Source organism: Primulina eburnea, chromosome 7 (assembly GCF_022965805.1).
Source record: "Primulina eburnea isolate SZY01 chromosome 7, ASM2296580v1, whole genome shotgun sequence".
NCBI lineage: Eukaryota > Viridiplantae > Streptophyta > Magnoliopsida > Lamiales > Gesneriaceae > Primulina > Primulina eburnea.
Genome location: NC_133107.1, coordinates 1,598,700 through 1,618,686, shown reverse-complemented (window position 1 = coordinate 1,618,686; position 19,987 = coordinate 1,598,700). Strand labels below are relative to the sequence as shown.

The following is a 19,987-nucleotide window of genomic DNA, read 5'->3' as shown; positions in this document are numbered from 1 at the left end:
TAAATAAGATAACTAGTCGATTTATTGTAAAATATTCAAAGTACGTGGAACATTGTGCATGAAGGAATCGGACACGTGAAATGTCGTGCTATTTTATTATTATTATTTTCTTGGACGATTTTATGAAAATCGAGAAGGGAATCACGTGTTTCCACATGTATATTATATAATATATATATATATATATATATATATATAGATATATATATATATATATATATATATATATATAGTTATGGCGGTCACACTTGCTCAACCAAAACTAACTACTATTACCCGTCCGACCATACATTACATTTTCATGATATATAAATTTCTTTTAAAGAAAAAAAAAACATTGGTGTTTCCGTGAAAACATTGGTGATTCCGTTGCAAGAAAAACAAGAGTAATAAAAACAAAAGGACAGAAAGAAGCAATTGACATTTCTTTCTTTCTTTTGTATTCCTTGAATTCGCCATTCACTTTGTTTCCTACCCAAAGATGGACTCGATTACTCTCAGTCCACTGCTTGCCTGGCATTCTATTTGTACAATGATTTCACACTGAAAACCACACTACTGTTGCCACTTCCCAACCAAAATGCCTGATTCCACGGCTCAGAGTCCCCGCGGCCGCCAACCGCCGTCGAATAGGGGTCGACACTGGTGTTGTTCCTTCGTCACACCACCCCTTAGCCCCGAAAAACCCAAATTTTCACGCTCATATTCTTCTTCATCGTGTGGTAAAAAGATAGAGATACCTTACAATTCCCCACAGACCCAACAGCAAAAGCTTCCTCTTTCTCGTTGGATTTTGTCTCCGGGTAGGGTGTCCCCTATTTCTGACAACCCGGTGAGTTCTTCCACCCCTCAAAAACCTCTTACTCGAAATAATTCCCTCAAAGTGCCGCTGCCGCGAACGCATTCTGAAACCGTTTCGAGGGATGAGGTCAATTCGGAAACTTTTGATGTGAGGTTGAATCTGAAGGGGAAAAATGGCGGATCCTTGATTCTCGAGCTGGGTTCTGAGGTTTTGGTCGCTAACAGCCCCGTTTTTGCCGATTTGATATCCGATTATCGCAAGAATCAGAGTGGATTGTGTAGGATTGAGGTGCCGGATGTGGAGAATTTGAACGTGTTTCGCGAGACTATTGAACTCATGTTTGAGGATGATATTCAAAAGAAACTCCTCAATGTCGGTGTTTTTCGTGCCATTCATATACTGGAGGTATTATTATAATCATCATTCTTGCTTTACTAATGAAAATATTTCTTCGTTTCTTTCGTTCGGACGGTATACAGCACTTTTCGGTGATAGTTCTTGCTTGTTTTTATTTATACCTGTTGTTTAAATTCCAGATAGAAAATGGCAATGCCACATTTATTTTGGGATCAATATTTCTTTGGAAATTTTATCATGAATTGAATTTGAACTATATGTTTATGATGAGGTTTTTGCGGTGGAGTTTTATTATGCATACCTATCGATGATCTATTTTCATGTAATAAAGATTTATTACAATCTTTCATTTCATTGCATACATCTTGAGCATTCTTTTTATATCATTGTTACGAATAGAGCGCCATTGCAACACCATCAAAGGAGCGTTCCATCCTAAAGGTAAGGAAGACCTGGAGAGTAGTTTGTATTAATCAGAGATGGATCTTGTTCTTCCCTTATTTTTTGCCAGGTCTCATTCGATCTGTTGTGGATCATGGAATACGTTGTGAAGTCTGCATGACTTTAGTATACCTCCGATTACACGTGCCAATGCCACTTAGATAGTGAGTCTCATTGAGTGATCATGGAATATTTGTTTTCTGAATATCCATTAAATTTTAGAAGTGCGACGAGAAAATTAACATCTCTTTTTATCAATATTTTCTTTTAAAATTTTGGGGCTAACCAGAAAATAGGATGTGAACAATCTATTATTTTGTTTGCTGTTTGGTACAGCTGTAGAACTTAAGGTCTATGTTTGAGAAGATGTCGTTGATGGTTACTTAAAATTTATTGAGTTGTTATGCAATATTTTCAAAGTTTCGTGACTAATGCCTTTCAAATTTGTTGTGGCATTTCTCATTGTGCTTCTGTTTGTTGTTCAAGTTGTTTCACACCTTCGCTGGATTTAAGCAAGAAGCAACTGAGGCAGCAGTTATTTGTGGTTTTAGGTGTTTATGAAGCATAAGATATTTGCTGTTGAATGTAATTTAATCCTTCATGGACGGTGAAAAACCAACTTTGTTCATGTTGAGGTGGTAATGCATGTCAGACTTCAAGGAAAAGCTCCAGACTTCGGAGATGGGGTTTACTGAACTTTGTTTCCTTCTTTTGTTTGTTTTGTATTCTTTCATGAAGAAAAATTATTATGAGATATTGTCGCATGTTATTGCCATCACCGAAATAATTGCTATTAAATTTATTATTTTCTTGTATTCTATGTAGTCTAAGCTGGATATGATTATATGAATGGAGCTGAGAAAGGTTTTTTCCTTGTGCGGCTTTGCCTGGCCTCCTATTTTTCTAAAAAAAAGTTTATGCATCAGAATATGTTCTTAGTCAATTTTATCTGCTAACTGTCCGTCGATCTTGAAATCTGAGAATCTTTTCCGACCTTATTGGCAGGTGTCAGCAGGGATCAAGTTTACCAGGGGTGTTTCTTCATGCTTGAAATACCTCGAGGCAGTACCGTGGGCGGAAGAAGAAGAGGAGAAGCTGAGGCATTTATGTTCTAAACTAAATATTGATGACATAGCAGCAAAAGAAATTTCTGAAAGGATCGTTGGCATTAATTGTATCGACACCCAACAAACCATGACGAAACAGCTTATTTGGTCTATAACCACCTGTACTGATACCAATGCCCGAAACGATCTAAAATCTTTGGTGAAAGGTCTCCTTTCCAAAAGCTCGGTCTACAAAAAGAACGCTCCGGATTTGAATAAGAACGACATATTTACCATTTGTGAGTCATGCATGGGGTCACTCACGACTCTGCTCGAGGAGGCCTCGGATACTGATATGGGTCAAAAGTTGAGAAAAAGGGCAAAACAAAGACCTTTGTTAGAGCAAATCTCACTACAGGTAAACAACTTAAATTGGCTTCTTGATATCCTACTCGAGCACCAGATGGCTGAGGAATTCGTGGATCTTTGGACAAATCAACGTGAACTGCTCAAAATGCACTATACCACGTCTCCGTTGATTAGATTCGAACTTAGCCGTGTCTCTGCTATGCTTTTTATCGCAATGGGTGCCAGGAAGCTGCATTGTCGGCCAGAAACAAGATTAGAATTTCTTAAAATGTGGTTTAGGCCAATCCTATCAGATTTTGGGTGGCTGCAGAGGTGCAGAAAGGGGCTTGACATGAAGGAATTGGAAGAAGCAATGGGTCAAATGATTCTGACTCTTCCCTTGAAGGAGCAGTACACACTTTTTATGGAATGGCTTCCGAGTTTTACGAAAAACGGTACTGAGTGCCCGAATCTTAGTAAAGCATTTGAAATCTGGTGGCGAAGATCGTTCGTCAAGGGCTCCAGAACCTCAGCTATTGAATATAGGTGAATTGCAGCTGCTAGCAACTTGTAGTGTTGTTTTGTGTTTTGTTCCTGAAAGAGTTAGTTTTTGTGCTTTGAGATTGAATAATGCGTAGATCATATTATCAATGGAAGTTTTTTTATCTGTTTGAGTAAGTATTAATTCAATCCTGCTTTGCGTTTTTTTTTGTGTTAAATAGTTACAAATAATTGTTTTTCTGAGTGGTTTCATGTTTTTGAAAAATTAATATTAATATGTAAGTTATATATGAAACGATCCAAGTCACATTTATTTCAATATTTTCGACACATCAAGCGTGGGATGTCTTATTTGGAAAACTGTAATTTTTGTCGGCTATGTTTATTTGTCTTTTCGTAATTTTATTTTTTTTTATAATTTATATGATTAAATTGGTAGCTAGGGCCTCGGATGCTTGAATTTTATTCTGTGACTATTTATCTATCTGGATTTTGTGTTAGAAGAAAATAGTGTTATTAGATGGAATATTATTATTTTTTAGTACAATAATAATAATATTTCATGATTATTTAAAATGTGTTTGAGTACATCTAAAAAAAATTGTTACTTTTAAATAAAATCTAGATGTTTCGGTGAGTTAAAATGCAAAAAGACAAAATTTATTGGTTAATGGGAAGTTTTAAAATTAAATATTTTATTTAATGTTAAATTTTTTTTAAAAATAATTTTTAATGATAAATTTTTGAAAATCTAGTTTTATCTATTTGTCTCTTTTGTTTCTTAATAAATGCATTACAGATTATGACAGATGTCACATATATTTTGGTACTTATAATTTATTTTTATTTTTTTGTCAGTGAAGAAAATATTTTTAGAAATATGATTTATCGATATAAAATCCATCATTATCGAGAGGTTTTCAGAAATATTATTTTTCATACATTAGTTTTTTTTTATTTACTGAAAATCAAATAATAAAATAGATTCTAGGAAAAAAGAGGCTACGTCATGGAAGAGGAGGCTACCTTCCCCTTTCCATTTGGCTCTCGTCCTTTCCCACTGGTTTCGTTTTTGCCATGCATGCCCCATGCGGCCCACCCATTCTCTTACAAGAATACAAAACAAAGCATAATACCTTAGCTAGTGTTGATGATCATATTTATTGTCGGTAGATATTAGTCTTTTCTTCTTCCACTTGGCGTCTCCCACTGTGCTTCCTCGTATAAATTTCCAAACCTTTTTCTCCTCTCACGTTGGGGATGCATTCTTGAAAACGTGAGTGTGTGTCCGGAGACGCCTAGTTAAGTATCTTTCTCTGGGTTTTATTCGATTTTACTGAGGAAAAATGCCAGCTTGGTGGGATAAAATATCTGGTCGGGGCAAAGTTTCGGAAACTAAGTCCGAGGATTCCGTGGAGGGTTCATCGCTGAAGAATGAAAAGAAGAGAGGCAAAGAAAACGGCAGTACCAAAAATGGTAAAGTGAAGAGCTTTGAGGAGGTTTCGGTACTGCCTCAGTCGAGAAATTCGCCAAGAAATAGCTGGGATTTTTCTGCTTTGGGAAGGTCTTCTGGGTTTTCTGGATTTGATTCGGCTTCATCATGGAATTGGGGGCACCCCTTGCCTTTGCCTCTAGAACCACCATCGGAGCAGCCGGGCCATTTTCATGCCGTTGGTCTGGGACCCGGGTGGGGCTCTGTTTCAAGCGTCAGCTCGTTTGGATCGTCCGACGATCCGGCTCATTTTGCGGATCAAAATGGTTTCAGGTTGGCTAGATTTTCGGTTGGAAGTTCGTGATTTCTTTTTTCCCGATGATTGAAGTCTTGGAGTTTGTGATGTTACAGATTTTGTGAGTTTTAATTTGTTACTTGGTCGGATCTATAATGGTTGACGGAATATTTTGTCATTTTTACTTCAGAACAACTTCTCGTGTGTTTCTTCAAAGTTTGGGTTACAAATATTAAATTTCGTTGAATATGCTAACCAAGTAAATACAATTAGAAATCTGCTGATTGTTTTTGAAATTTGCATGTATCCATTTTTTGTGTTCACACATGCTCTCTACTTAAACCGTCGATTTTATTAGGCAGTGTGAAATTGATCAGAATTATTGCAGAATGATTCCAATATATCTCAGACAATATGAAAATTGACAAGAAATTATAGGTATTGGTTTAAGTTCAAGTTTCAGAATGAACTTCAATCTCAGCAGTTAATCTTACTGATGTAAAATTTATGTCTAATGGCAGAGGACATGTTGAAAACAGAGTATTAAGTCCACTGTCACGAAGCCCTGGTCGAGGATCGAGGTGTATTACAACTGCCACTTCACCTATCCATGCTCGAATTAATGGGATTACTTTGGACTCTTCGAATGGGAAACTTGAAGATGGAAGGAATGAATTTCATAAGTTGCCCCTTCCACCTGGTTCTCCAGTTAGCCCTTCCGCATTATCGACTCCAAGAAGTCCCGGAACACCTGAAAGCCCAAGCCGTGGTGGTATTTCTTCAAAATGGAGGAAAGGAAAGCTTCTTGGAAGAGGCGCATTTGGTCATGTTTATCTCGGTTTTAGTAGGTACTGATGATTCTGATGTCGGTTTTACTAAGTAGGAAATTTGATGAAAATAATTATTTCATTACTTTTTCATAGCATTTAAGCACTGACAAATTTCAAAATTTTCTTGTTGGACCTCTACACCCTTTTACCGGATCTGCAATTAGTTGGCAGTGGCCCTGCCCTGTTTATAACTTTACTTCTTTTGGTATAACCTTTTTTCAGCTATATATTATAATATATTGTTTGTCTTGGCAGTGAGAATGGGCAGATGTGCGCTATAAAAGAAGTTAAAGTCATCTCGGGTGAACAATCATCAAGGGAGAACGTAAAGCAACTGAACCAGGTCATCCTTTGATAGTTTTTAGATTTACAATAGCGCTCATCTCCTGAAGAAAATATAATTTTCTGTGTTGTTGCTTTACTCTCAAACATTAGACTTCAATGGCTAGTTATTGGTATTCTCTTTTTGACATTTTTGGCATTTCAACAGGAAATAGCTTTGCTAAGTCAGCTTTCACACCCAAACATTGTTCAATACTACGGAAGTGACCTGGTAAGATTTTCTTTTAATTTGTTTTCAGTCTGGTTTCATCAGCTGTATCGTATCTTCTACCGTTTTTAACTTTGTCAAGCCTTGAACTAGTGGTCAGACAAATATGAGACTCGCAGCCCCTCATAATTTTGCTCTTATCTTTTCCAGAATGAGGAAAGATTATCAGTTTATTTGGAGTTTGTTTCTGGAGGTTCCATCCACAAATTGCTGCAAGAATATGGAGCCTTTGGGGAACCAGTTATACAAAATTACACTAGGCAGATTCTTTCTGGTCTTGCTTACTTACATGGACGAAATACTGTGCATAGGTACAACTGGCTCTCATTTGGTGATGACTTTGTTTGTTTTCTTCGTGGAAAATCCTGGATTTTAAAAAAGTTCGTCCTTTTTCTGCAGAGATATTAAAGGAGCAAACATTTTGGTAGATCCCAATGGTGAAATAAAACTGGCCGACTTTGGCATGGCCAAACATGTATGCATCGTCTTGATTAGTTCTAGATTGAAGGAAAATTTGAAAATTAGTTTGGTATCTAGGATTACCTTCCACTCTCTTATGTAGTTCTTGTCATTGTACAGATAACTACCCGTTCTTCAACGCTATCCTTCAAAGGAAGCCCTTTCTGGATGGCACCTGAGGTTGGTCTCATTCATTTTCTCTCACCTCTTATAAATGAAGATACATATCGATTATAAGACTGTGGCTCCATGTAATTTCTTACGACCATGATTTTTCTCCTTAGGTTGTAATGAATACAAATGGGTATAGTCTTCCAGTGGATATATGGAGTTTAGGATGCACGGTTCTCGAAATGGCAACATCAAAACCTCCTTGGAGTCAATATGAATGGGTGGGTTAGTCTCTTCTTTTGGGGGAATCGATATCAACTTGAAGTTGCTTTCATGTTAAAATCTTCTCATGTGTTCATTAACAGGTAGCTGCTATATTTAAGATTGTGAATAGCAGAGACCCTCCCGAGATTCCAGATCACCTATCTGCTGATGCCAAAAGTTTTATACGGCTGTGTTTGCAACGGGAACCATCTGCACGGCCCACAGCATCCCAATTACTAGGTCACCCTTTTGTCAGAAACCAAGCTACACTTAGAGCAACCAATGTAAAGCTAACTCGAGAAGCGTTTCCTCGTGCGTTTGATGGAAGTCGCACTCAGGTATTTAATATCTGCAGAACTTTTAAATATTATTGATTCACTTTCTTGCTTCATTTAAAAGGGTTGTCAAAATAGTGTCATTTTTTTGGAATCGTTAGTAAGAAGTCTTTGTTTACTTGTTTAAAGACTGTCCTGGAGATGCAGTCCAGCAGAACGAACAATTCTTTGGATCAGGATGATGCATCAAGATTCGCAGGACCGAGTTCATCTACAAGTCCAAGGTACTCTCTTCTTGAAATCTACTTAGTCCATATATTTTAATTTGTTAGACAAAATGTAGACACTAAAGAAAATGTGATATAACGATTAAATAGCACAGAGAATAATATATCAATCTTGAGTAGATAAAACGGAATGAAAACTGAAAATCAAACCGAGGCATGCAACAAGTACAGTTTCATTTGTCATCTCCGGTGGTCCTCCGAGAGTCAAAAAGGACAACTGTTTCTCAGGATACGCCGGCTAAACCTGTAGTAATCACCTGTAGTAACTTAGTACAAAGGTACATCGGCGAACTGAAGAAGTACCTTACCTTTGTCACGGAAACTGGGGTAGCTGAGGTAAACGAGAAGAAGAAATGGTTTATTTGTTGTTGTGTGTTTCGAGGACTCCGGACACCTCTATTTATAGGTGCAAGAGATATATGCAGACAGTCACAAGATGGGATTTCGAAGCACCAAAAGTCTGTCATCCAAAGCACCAACAAACGGTCAGATGAAAGGTCTCATCCTGGAGGTTTGGCCAGGGCATGTGGAAGGGGTCTCATCTGGATTGGAAAATAAAATAAATAGTAGTCACACCTAGGTGATGCTTGCACACAAGTCCTTTTCCAGTGCAAATGAGGTCCTTGACTTGCACCTCCTGTGCAGGCGCGCGAGAGAGTCTCCTGAGTAAGACAAAAAGAGATTAACATGAGTGCTGGTTGCTCGCCAATTAAAATTTTCAATGAGGTGTATATAATTTTCTTAAATGTAAAAAATATGAATTTATGATTTCACACTTCTCATGTGAAACTTTGGCTGCTGTTACTGTTGTTCACCGTGGTCCTGAAGTAATAGTAACTTTCTTATGTTTGCAGGGATAACGCACGAACAATAGCATCGTCATTGCCAGTATCTCCCCCCTCGAGCCCATTAAGGCGTGATGCATCAGCTTACAATAAGGTTTTCCTTTCTCCTCCACATCCTTCTTATACAGCAAGGAAAAACACTCCTACTCATATCAACAACTCAGTACATCCTCTCAGACTGAGCTCAAGAAGCACATTCGATCCATGGTCTGAAATCCCTAGATTGAGAGCTGAAGCACCTGCTAGAAGAACCTCGACAAGGACCATACTTCAGAATTCCAAACACGTTGATAAATCTTAATCCTCCCCCTTGTTTAAAGTTTCATCAGCTTGTGCATGCATGGGCATGTAAAGCGGGCAAGAGTCGTTTGTTTCATTGAAAGACTTGGGCCACTGGGGCGACGAAGAAGGTTGCTCGGGACTTGGATGGTTACGTTTTAGTCGGCACCTTATAATCTCTTGATCTTGCTGTAGATATAGATAGCCGTGTCATAGGGCTCTATTGCATGGTGTTATGAAATTTTGATGAATATGCGACAATTACTGCCGAATTAAGATAGTGAGATCATATATTTTAAGAGGTGAGTGTTATATTTTTACTATTTAATTTAATGTTCGAACAACGATTTTTTTTCTTCATTTAAACAAACTAATCAAATGTTTATAAGATTTATTTTGTTACGAAAGGGTTCATGTTTTGTTTGGATGTAATAATTAATTAAAAGCAAACAACATGTTACCCAATAGCGATTTTCTTGGGTTGTGTTAAAATTAAAGGATTTGATTTGAGAGATTTAAAATAATATTTATTTTGGATATATTTTATATCAATTATGATTGTCATTGCATCTATATATATTAACACGAGATGAATTTGAAATTAGTCGACATAAATCAGTTCAAACGATCAATTCAATTTAAAATGAATGAATTTGAAATTTATAGTTTCAAATTCTACCGTTTAAGTGTACCTAAATTAAATCAAAATACATAATATAAGTTAAAATTTGTACTTTTAGAAAATGTATATTTGGACATTAAGCCAAATATAACCCCTCTTTTAAGACTTTATTATTAACACAATCACCCTTATTTATATTTAAAAATAGTTAAGCTATTAATTATGATTAATACATTATTTAATTATTTTCAGAATTTATTAAAATGAGTTCTTATAATAATTGTGTTGGAGGGAATTACTTTGTTTGATTTGAATATTTGTCTTAAATATTAATTTCTAGTTTATATTTTTTGGATTTATATTGGAGGGAATAAATTAAATTTAAAGAAAATTATTATGAAAAAATTTAGAGATGATGCGGGCTAGAATCATTCTGTGTGTAAAGAACTGTGTTTTTTCAACCCGTCAATTTTAATGGGCCAGGAATGAGGCTTTTAAAGATAAGATTGGACCTGGACCAAATGGAACTAGTAGATGTCTTTGTTTTATTAAAGAGGCCCAAATTGTATAAAAGAAGCGGCCCAAACGTAAGGAAATAAATATTACTTATTAACAATGAAAAATGCTACTCAACTAGTGGTCTTCCTCGAGCTTCTCTTCCTTCCATGGCACCATGAGCTTCGCAGGACTAGGCCAAATCTTCGGGCAAGTCTCGGCGGATTGGTCAGAGCCACACAGCACCCCACTTGATCCTTTTCTGTTTCATGTGCGTCCCCTACAGAATGATTCAGGTTCTCTACAAATCACTGTTACTGATTTCCAATCCAACACCTTTCAGGCCGTCAAGTCCAGTCTTCAGCTAGAGGACTTGGTCAGCTTTCATCTTCTTCATTGTTTTTTCAGTTGTTTAAGGTTAAATGAATAAAAACGATGATTACTGGGTCGATTGGTTTTTTTTTAAAAAATAAATGTATTATAAAATTTTAGGTTAATTGAAAATATTATACTGCCAACGCAATGTTAATGTACAGTTCTAGGTGCATTTTCTTTCTTATCTAGCGTTAATTCGGGGTGGCGAGATTAAATTGAAATACAGCAATTGCCTGGTGACATAAATGAATTATCTCACTTTTATACAGAGAGATGCGATTGGAATTGGTGGTTTTTGGTCCGAATTTGTAGATTATGTCACAGCTTCCCTGAAATCGGAAGATGTGAAGCTTGTCATGGAGGGATCATCTGAGTTAGGAGGTAATTTATCAACCTCTTCTTTTCAACACTGCTTCTGACATCATGAATTCAACTCAAGAGATCAAATTTAATAACCAAATTCTTTTAATGTGTACCATAATACATCACATTGTGTTTTAACATAAAAATAATATGAAAATAGTATGATAAGTTAAAAGGTTCATTTAATTCAATACTGTTGTCTCATTCATTGAACAGGAGCATGGCTAATTAATTATAAGATTTGGTGGGATCAATCTTTGATACACACTTTTATTAGTACATTTACTTGCATCTCTTTGATCCTATACGTTAAGATTGGAATTTGGAGTTTGGACACAACTCAACCCAAAAAGCTAACTCAAGACTAACACACCTCTATCACGGCTAGGAATGAATATCTGGAGCGTGAAATTTACAAATGACTCAATTATGGGCAAAACAGGTGTTCCAACTATGGGCAATCCAACACACAACGGTATAACCTGAGCTCAGATACCATGTTAAGAAACTTGAACCTAACTCAATTCCAAAAGCTAGTTGGGAAGATTGTCCAATTCCATATATGCAACTCTCAGATATTTTATCTAAGTGATGTGAGACAACTAATACTATGACGAGTTGATTCTTTAATAATTATTTGTTACTGAGATCCATATTTCCCATGAAAAGTTAAACGCTTAACCTTTTGAAAGGCATGAATCAATTATTGATGTTTGTGAACGGACGTTTATCTATGCACGTTATGACTGATTGGGTGATGCTACATTGATCATTAAAATGTTTACGGAGCACATGTAGCATCGTCTACTGTGGAATGGATATAAATTCGATTGCATTTTTCTTATTTTTCCAGGTGCTTTGCATGCAAAATTAATTGCGCATAAATCAAAAGGAATGCCACGAGTCTCGATTTCCCTTGGTAAACTTGTCGATGGCGCTGCTTGTAAGGTGATGGGAAGTCTCTCGCGGGAGCTCTATGCAGAATACAGAGTGGCGCATAATTCACTTATTGAAGGTCACTATTAGCTAGCAAGTATTATTTATTTATTTCAAACCAGTCTGCAGATGACATTTTTGACAATCACGTAGAGGCTGGCAAACTATTCTTATATTTTATGGTCCATGTTTTATGTCCTTCTGCTTAAATCAGGAAACAAACCTTCAATTTTGTCATGTCAAAAAAAAGAATGCAGAATCTGTTTCTTGTTTTTCTCTGTCTTTTTTAATTATCCACTATGTTCATATTATTTTGATGTTAAAACACAATTTGATAATAAAGAGGGTGTTTTACAAGTTTAGAGAGCTTATAAACCTCAAAATCCGTTTGTAATTAAAATAACTTATAAGCTGTCAAAATAAGTTGTTGTATTAACAAAACCACTTTTTTTTTTCCAAAGATCTTATTTAAATATTTTATTTCTCCAAAATATCCTTGCATATTCTCTTAAATCCTCACCGTGTCCTCCACAATTATTATTTTTTATATCAAATTTACTTGAACAAATTAAAGATAATATTAGATATTTATTTTTTTAAATTTTTTCCAAAGAATATCAATTTTTCTAAATTATAAATATAAAATATTTTTTAATATAGCTTTAACATATATAACTACTTACGTTAACATAGTACTATACTATTTTTGGTAGTTTTGACAATAAAAGATTTGTAAGATAAAACACATCAACATCTTTAAATTATTAAAATAAACTCTTCCAAACAACATATTTAAAAAATATGATCATACAGTATATAAAACATAAGAGCTTGTAAGCTCTTTTAAATAAGTTTAGCTAAACACCCTAGTGCACAAATAAAAAGTACTTAGTCATCAAATTTGATCTCTTGAGTTGAATTCACGATGTCGGAGGCAGTTCCAAAAATATAAATGGAAGTTAAACTGATTGAAAGAAAAACATAGGTGAATGGAAAAGCATCAAAACTTACTTGCAAATTTGATCTTTATGCAAGCATATTTTTGTTTGTTGTATCAGTTTTTTTTTTTTTTTAAATTATGAAATTCTAATGTTCTATACTAAGGTTTCTGTGAAAGTAGGATTAAATTCTATGTTTGCATCATACCGAAGGCATGCGCCTAGACTTAAGACTCATGATTCATGAAAGCTTTGCCTTTCCGTCACGACTGAAGGTAATACACAATCCTTCAATGAAGCCCGAGCCTTAACCATAAGCCCCAACATTTGGTGCTCTGTAAAGGCTCAAGCCCTTCTAAGCACACAATTCAATGTGGAAATAGTGAATCAGCAATTAAGCAAGAAAATGAACATCTATTTTCGCTAATATAGCTATGAATTTTGTTTCTGTTCTTTGATAATTTGTAATGCATACTGATTTTGAGGGCAATGTGGATAATGATTTTCCTTTGGGTGCAAGGGCAGGACAAATTGAGATGAAATTTGATTGCGCATTTGCACCTCAAATAGTCTACTTAACCAATATGCGATTTGAGTAATTCTGGTGCAGGAAAATTTAATCTTTGTGTTATGCAAATTAAGTTAATAATTCACATTCTCAATGACTACTACCAACTGTTATCATAGATGGAGACTGTATCATATATGAGCCACTGAATTCATATCATTACATCAATCTGCAGTATGTCACCTAAAAATATCTGCAGTATGTCACCTAAAAATTTTTCTTCCTCTTACATTTGATAATATTTTTTATCTGTGTTTGTGTAGAGAAAGAGCAAAATAACCGATTGATCAAAACTGTGGCCGATGAACAGGTGACCCCTCTTCCCTATGATATCACACTTTTACTAGTTAATAGTGCTGGTACTTGAGTTAGTGCAGGATCTGTCTTACCCGTTGTCGGTTGCTGCTTTGATACTGAACTTAGCTCAATTACTTGATGAAAGTTGGTGTTAAAAAATTTAGAAATGCATGATTTTTTATGTGTATGGCCTAATTTTGCGTCTAGATGCATGAAACTTAATTTCAACATTTTTGACAAATCTTATTAACAGTATGTAACACATAATTTTTTGTGGTAGAAATATTTGCGGTGTCTCAATTCAATTTGCGAGATATTAGATGTCACACACTTTTCTGGCAATTTGAGTTGCTTATTTTTTACAAAATGAGGCCCATGTGAAGTAGTTGCTATTGAGATTTTTGAATCTTGTTTGGGTGCACTATCCTATTTTCTTGATATAAATGTATACAAGCTAAGCGGCCCAACTATGAGTCTGAATCAAGCCCGGCTCAGTATATATCACTTATCAAAGTGTCTAAAACCCCCCCCCCCCCTTTTCCGGTTGGGTAACCTTAGACAAATCCAACTAGGCAACGCCTGGTCGGTCTCAATTAACTTTACATACAACTGAGACATATCGAAGTCATTCTTTTTTTCTTAATGAAAAAATATATTCGTCGTTTTTTGAGTAGAATTTCTATATTTCTATGCCAGATGCAACCAGATCGGTGTTTTTGGATTGGTCATCCTTTACATGAGTTGAATGTTGTAATTTTTTTTATCGTTAGAATATGAATTCTCTTTCCATCGATATTTCACCAAAACTTGTTTATGTTCCTTGTCAAGAACTTATTTATATTCTCTCTTTTTCATTTGCTTATCTATGAGTTTAAAGCTACTGTAATAAAGGTTGTAAATGGCGGGAAGCGGTGGGCAGTGGGCGGTGGCCTCCCCACTTAGGTTGTTGAATTTTTTAGCAATTTTTTATAGGTAATTATATGTAGTCATAATTTTTTATGTAATATATGTAATTAAATTATGTTTATGCATAAAAAAAGCTTAATACAAAATAATACAATCTAGACAAAATATAAATAAACATATAAATGAAAACTAACAAGATAATTAAGGTGGTGACTGATGGCGGCGGCTGGAGACAGTTTGAAGCAGGTGGTAGTTGATGGTAGAGGACACTTGAAACCAAAGTAAATACAAAATAAAAGTTAATACAAAAGAGAGAGGTGTTTTTATCATATCTAAGGTTTTTTTTAAAATGATTGACTTTTTATTCAACTTTAACAGTTGACTAAGATTTTAAAATCATTGATCGGCTTGGCCGCCTACGCAGCCTGCTCACCCGCCTCCGCCGTTGGATAGCCTCAGACTGCCTATAGAGATCGCCTTAGACAAAGACGGGGCAGTCGAGGGCCGCCTATCGTCTATGCGATCGCCTCGACCGCTATTTAGAATATTGAGTGTAATTGGTTTTGATCGACTTGGAAGCTAAAATATTTCTAGAAATGGTCTCTGCATTGGATTTATGTAATTATTAGAATTCTACTGGCTATATCTTTCTGATTATTTAGTATTTGCTTTTTTTCAAAACTATTTCTCAATATGATTGTCAGGAAAAGAACAACGCAGTGCAAAAGCAGTTGGACTTGATATTGTATTCTAAAAAACACAAATCTCAGAAAATAAATGATAGAGTCGGCTTGGATAACCATGTTACGGTGTCACAAGACTCTCCAGGTATCGATCAATTCTTTTTTATTTATTTACTTTACAAACCATTTTTTTGTGCATAGTTGTAAATGGGCAGTACTAATGAAATGGATGGATCCAAATATTACCAAATTTCATATATAATCTCAAACATTAACCTTTTTAACCACAAAAAATCTACTTGAAACTTGAAAGATAAGCGATTTTGGCTCGAGAGTTCAAATTTGAGCCATTTCGCTTGGTTGGAACCCATCATTTACCTCTATGAACCAAAAATTCACATAATGACTTGAGCTTGCAAGCATGTATATTTTTAATATGTTTGTTTACTAAACTATTATAAATATGTTTATGCAATATCAACAAGTTTACTACAGTTTGAAAGCTATCTATCACAATAACTTGGACTCAAATTCCACTTGAAATATATTCGATTTTGTTTGAGGTTAGGACAAGATTGATGAATTTAAACATGGATTAGATTGTATTCAAGCATGTTAAAAAGTTTGTTAAGCTGGCTCAATGGGTTTGCAACCTGGGTCTATACTAGCGTTAATACTATTGATTGATAAAGAAAATCACCCCCACCCTTTTTAACCTGTAGTTCTTTTACTTAATCGCCATATTTGACCTTTTCAAATTGTAATATGTCATATCTCTGCTTGCAGATAAGCAAGCTGCTCATAGCCCAAGTTCAACCAAGGCCGCAAACCGAGTCGTTCCTGCACACCGCAGGTTACTGACGAATAGATTTTTGTTTGAAGTGCAAGTATTCAAATTTATTTAATGACCTTGATTTTTTGGCAGATCTAAAGTAAGAGGTGCTATTCTGAAGGACACTGAAGATGATTGAAAAAATTGAGAAGGATATTGACTCCATGTTCACAATGTGTGGCTGGATGCATGAAAATCGTCAGCTTGCCTTTCTCATAACAATTGTCCTTCATTCATTAATGGAATGAGAAAAGAAACGCTGTACAGATTCAATTATGCGTAAGTACGGCAATAGGGAGGGCATGATTTCGTGACATGTAAGATTTAGAGTGTATTCGAGTTGCATTACGCCCTTTCTTGTGAATTGTGGTGCTTGTCTGTTTGTTTTTAACAGTTTGTACGAATTGTTAGAATCCTGTCTTTCTTTTAGTATAATAAATGAAAATGTGACATGAATAATTTGATTCTGAATTCTCTTAGCTTGGACAAAAATTCAAGTTGAGGTCAGCAGGTGGGTATCTGTTTTGATATATGGAGAGTACTGACTTCTGAATCTCTGATGTGTGGTGGTAGTCGGTCTTGTGTAGTTTATTTCCCTTTTAAAATAACCAAAATCATGCATGGGCTGTTATTTGCCTTTTGATGTCAAAGATAGACCTCAAATTTTCCTTTTTATTGTCCACCGGAAAAAGACACATCAAATGTGCCCCAAGAATCTAGGCAGCAGGACTCAGCTGTACTGTCCTCCTCGTTCAGAAAACGACGTCGACTCTCCACCTAGAAGCTCCATTAACTCTTATGTAAACTCATGCAATGTGCAAGTGCCGAATGCTAAAATCCGAGCACAGATGAAAAGAGACATGCCCATTGAGCTCTATAATCTACTGTGAATGGAATGGCACGGATTGTATTATCTAATGCGCTGGTTGACATATATGCTAAGTGTATTATGATAAATGAAGCAAGGTGGATTTTTGATAGCATGCCTATAAGCAATGCATGTTTGTTTGAGGAAGGGCGTCAATATTTTTATTCAGTAATCAAAGATTATGGTTTGAAACCTCTGAAAGACCATTATTCGTGCATGGTTGATATACTGGGTCGTGCTGGTCGGCTTATTGAAGCAAAGAATTTCAATGCTTGTACCTCCTGACAGTGTTATATGGGGATCTTTGCTTGCAGCTTGTAAAGTACAGCATGAAATTGTCTTGGGGATTTTTTTGGCTAAAAAACTTTTAGAGATTGATCCAGAAAAATCGGCCCCTTTTGTTCTGCTCTCAAACATGTATGCCGAGCTTGGGAGATGGAGAGATGCTACAAGAGTTCAGAAACTTGTGAGAGAGCATGGTGTTGTCAAGGAACCTGGCTGCGGTTGGATTGAAATAGGTCATCAATTGCATATTTTCATGGTCAAAGATACGAGGCAGTCGCAAAAGAGGGAGAGATGCATGGTGATAAGACAATGTAGCTCTCAGGATGTGATCTCGTGATTGATGAGTTCGACGCAGGTGCGGAACAGAAAAAGCCGGAACAGAACAGGTTCTTAGATTCTGAGGTATCTATGTTCGTTGCTGTTGCATAAAATTTAATGTCTTTACGAAATATGTATAGAATTTTCTTTTCTTTACATGTATCACTTAAGAATAGCAAAAAAATATAGTTACTCCAGATTTGTTGTCACATGGATAGATTATCTCTTGCATGGATATAATTGAATCTTCTTGAATGCTATTCCTTTGTTTCTATCATACTAGTTGCTCAAAGCACATCTTTCGTACATTCATATTGAATATTTTTGTAAAGAAGGATTTTTATGTTATTGGATTGTCATATAGATTAATATCTGTGTAAAAATTAAAACAATAATTTTTAGAATAAGGATATTTTAGGAAAAAATAAAATATTGTAGCAACTTTTTTGGGAAATGAAATGTAAATAATATAATTGAGTGAGATAATGATCATTCGAGTGAAACTAATACGAGCAGAAAATCCTTATATCTATATTATATTATTTAAATGAAAGATTGTCAACATAGAAAGCCTGAAAACTAAAAGAAAATCCAAGACGTAAAAATTAAACATGCCAAAAAATTAAAACGTCAAGACCTGACTCGTAATAGTAAATATAAAGACCGAAAACTACTCTACTAAAGCAATTAAGTAGATAACTAAATCTCGTAAATTATCTTCGCTAACTTAAAATATAGTCTATACTTGTGATTCAACTCCATCATCGAAAAATCTACGCCAGAACCAGTGTTTCTTCCAAACTCTTTCATTCATCTCATCTATGGGAATTCCCTTGGTCTCTGGCAGCAAGAACGCAGCAAAGATTCCCATGACAACAATCCATGCAACAAAGAAGAAGAATATGCCCGACCTCATGCGGCACAGCATCGTCAGAAAGGCTTGAGCTATGATGAATGTGCATATCATGTTCATGCTCACCGCAAAGAAGAAGCCCGATGTTCGTGTTTCCAATGGGAATATCTCACTTGGAATCAACCAACCGAGAGGACCCCACGACCAGGCGAAACCCGAGACAAAGACGCAGATTAAGAGCACGACTATAATGGCATATAGCTTAGGAATGGCGTTTGTTGAGTGCAATTGGGTTGCGAGAATTGCTCCGGTCAAACCCTGCATATAAATTTCTTTATGCATTAATAAGGGATTATTATTCAGCTGTATACGTGTTCTCAGATTATTAAGAATTTACCTGAGAAATAAGCATTTGGATGGCGGCTTCAATAAGCAAAAATCTTCTTCCAACTCTGTCGACTCCAAATATTGCAACCAAAGTCGAAAGACAATTGATTGAACCCGTGACAACAGCTGACAGCAAAGATGCATCTCCCGAAATCCCCATAGTCTGAAAGAGGACGGGAGCATAAAACATGATCACATTAATCCCTGTAAATTGTTGGAATACTTGCAGAATCGTGCCGCAGAAGAGTTGTGGAAAACTGGACCGTTTCATCAGGTTCTTAAAAGGGTGCTTGATCTTCTTCGCAGTTTCTGTGGCTTGCAGAATTTCACCGTACTCTTTTTCGACATCTTCTACGCCTCGGATTTTCTTGAGAACCCTTAAGCCTTCCTCCGTATGGTCACGCTCGATCAGGCTAGCGGGTGTTTCAACAATGAGGAGGGAGCCTAAACCGAGGAAAATGGCCGGCAGTGCAGCACCGCCCAGAGATATTCTCCAGCCATAAGGATGGATATTTGTTGTGATATAGTTGACTAAATTAGCAATCAAGATGCCTACGGTGATCAGCATCTGAAAGCATATGTTTAGTCCTCCCCTGTATTTTGCCGGAGCGATTTCCGATATAAACAGCGGCACTGCCTGCAATCAAAAACATTTTTAATAAACTAAAACTTATATCATGTGTTACTTTGATTGGATCTGACTTTATATATTATATATATCTGTGTGTGTACCTGGTTGCCGAACCCAACACCAGCACCCAAACAAAGTCGGCCGATTATAAGCATAGGAAGATTCAGAGCAGCGGTGTTGAGAATAACTCCGACGAAGAAGAAGGCGGCGGCCATCTGCATGGTGCGTTTGCGGCCAAACTTCTTGCAACAAAAAGATGCGAAGAAACTGCAAACCACAGCTGCCAAGTATAAAGAAGACGTGAAGAGTTGAAGCGTCTGGTTATTATATTTGCAGTAGTTGTCTTCTTTAACTCTATGCTTCTTTTCGTAAACAACTGGGAAGAACTTCAACAAGAAATCATCCATGGACGTCACTCCTCCTGCATGCAGTTAAATTGTTAAACAACATGTATAGTTTATTTTCGATCAAGATTCTGTCAGGCGTCTTGTATTTATTACATACCAGA

General features: G+C 36.1%; 4 protein-coding genes across 6 annotated transcripts; 3 read left to right on the top strand and 1 right to left on the bottom strand.

The window, feature by feature from the left end:
- The first annotated feature begins 417 nt into the window (after positions 1-417).
- LOC140836441 (BTB/POZ domain-containing protein At2g13690-like) lies at positions 418-3,665 on the top strand. The gene is made up of 2 exons (XM_073201964.1): positions 418-1,207; positions 2,606-3,665. Exons 1-2 carry the CDS (start codon positions 581-583, stop codon positions 3,542-3,544), a joined length of 1,566 nt encoding a protein of 521 aa, XP_073058065.1. The 5' UTR covers positions 418-580; the 3' UTR covers positions 3,545-3,665.
- A 964-nt stretch (positions 3,666-4,629) lies between these two features.
- LOC140836440 (mitogen-activated protein kinase kinase kinase 3-like) lies at positions 4,630-9,661 on the top strand. 3 transcript variants are annotated; one of them, XM_073201961.1, is made up of 11 exons: positions 4,630-5,260; positions 5,744-6,070; positions 6,308-6,395; positions 6,543-6,605; positions 6,753-6,913; positions 7,002-7,077; positions 7,182-7,241; positions 7,346-7,453; positions 7,538-7,774; positions 7,901-7,995; positions 8,170-8,723. In XM_073201961.1, exons 1-11 carry the CDS (start codon positions 4,842-4,844, stop codon positions 8,246-8,248), a joined length of 1,713 nt encoding a protein of 570 aa, XP_073058062.1. In that variant the 5' UTR covers positions 4,630-4,841; the 3' UTR covers positions 8,249-8,723. The 3 variants fall into 3 exon arrangements, with proteins under 3 accessions (XP_073058062.1, XP_073058061.1, XP_073058063.1); XM_073201960.1 differs by lacking the exon at positions 8,170-8,723 and adding an exon at positions 8,853-9,661 and having other exon boundaries at positions 4,631-5,260; XM_073201962.1 differs by having other exon boundaries at positions 4,631-5,260; positions 8,119-8,723.
- Positions 9,662-10,364: 703 nt separating this feature from the next.
- LOC140836439 (uncharacterized) lies at positions 10,365-16,608 on the top strand. Its single transcript, XM_073201959.1, has 7 exons — positions 10,365-10,615; positions 10,884-10,995; positions 11,831-11,992; positions 13,683-13,729; positions 15,327-15,450; positions 16,092-16,158; positions 16,231-16,608. Exons 1-7 carry the CDS (start codon positions 10,418-10,420, stop codon positions 16,274-16,276), a joined length of 756 nt encoding a protein of 251 aa, XP_073058060.1. The 5' UTR covers positions 10,365-10,417; the 3' UTR covers positions 16,277-16,608.
- A 1,606-nt stretch (positions 16,609-18,214) lies between these two features.
- LOC140835958 (sugar transport protein 8-like) lies at positions 18,215-19,807 on the bottom strand. The gene is made up of 3 exons (XM_073201370.1): positions 19,581-19,807; positions 18,859-19,485; positions 18,215-18,779 (listed from the first exon to the last, which is right to left on the bottom strand). Exons 1-3 carry the CDS (start codon positions 19,698-19,700, stop codon positions 18,348-18,350), a joined length of 1,179 nt encoding a protein of 392 aa, XP_073057471.1. The 5' UTR covers positions 19,701-19,807; the 3' UTR covers positions 18,215-18,347.
- Positions 19,808-19,987: the final 180 nt, after the last annotated feature.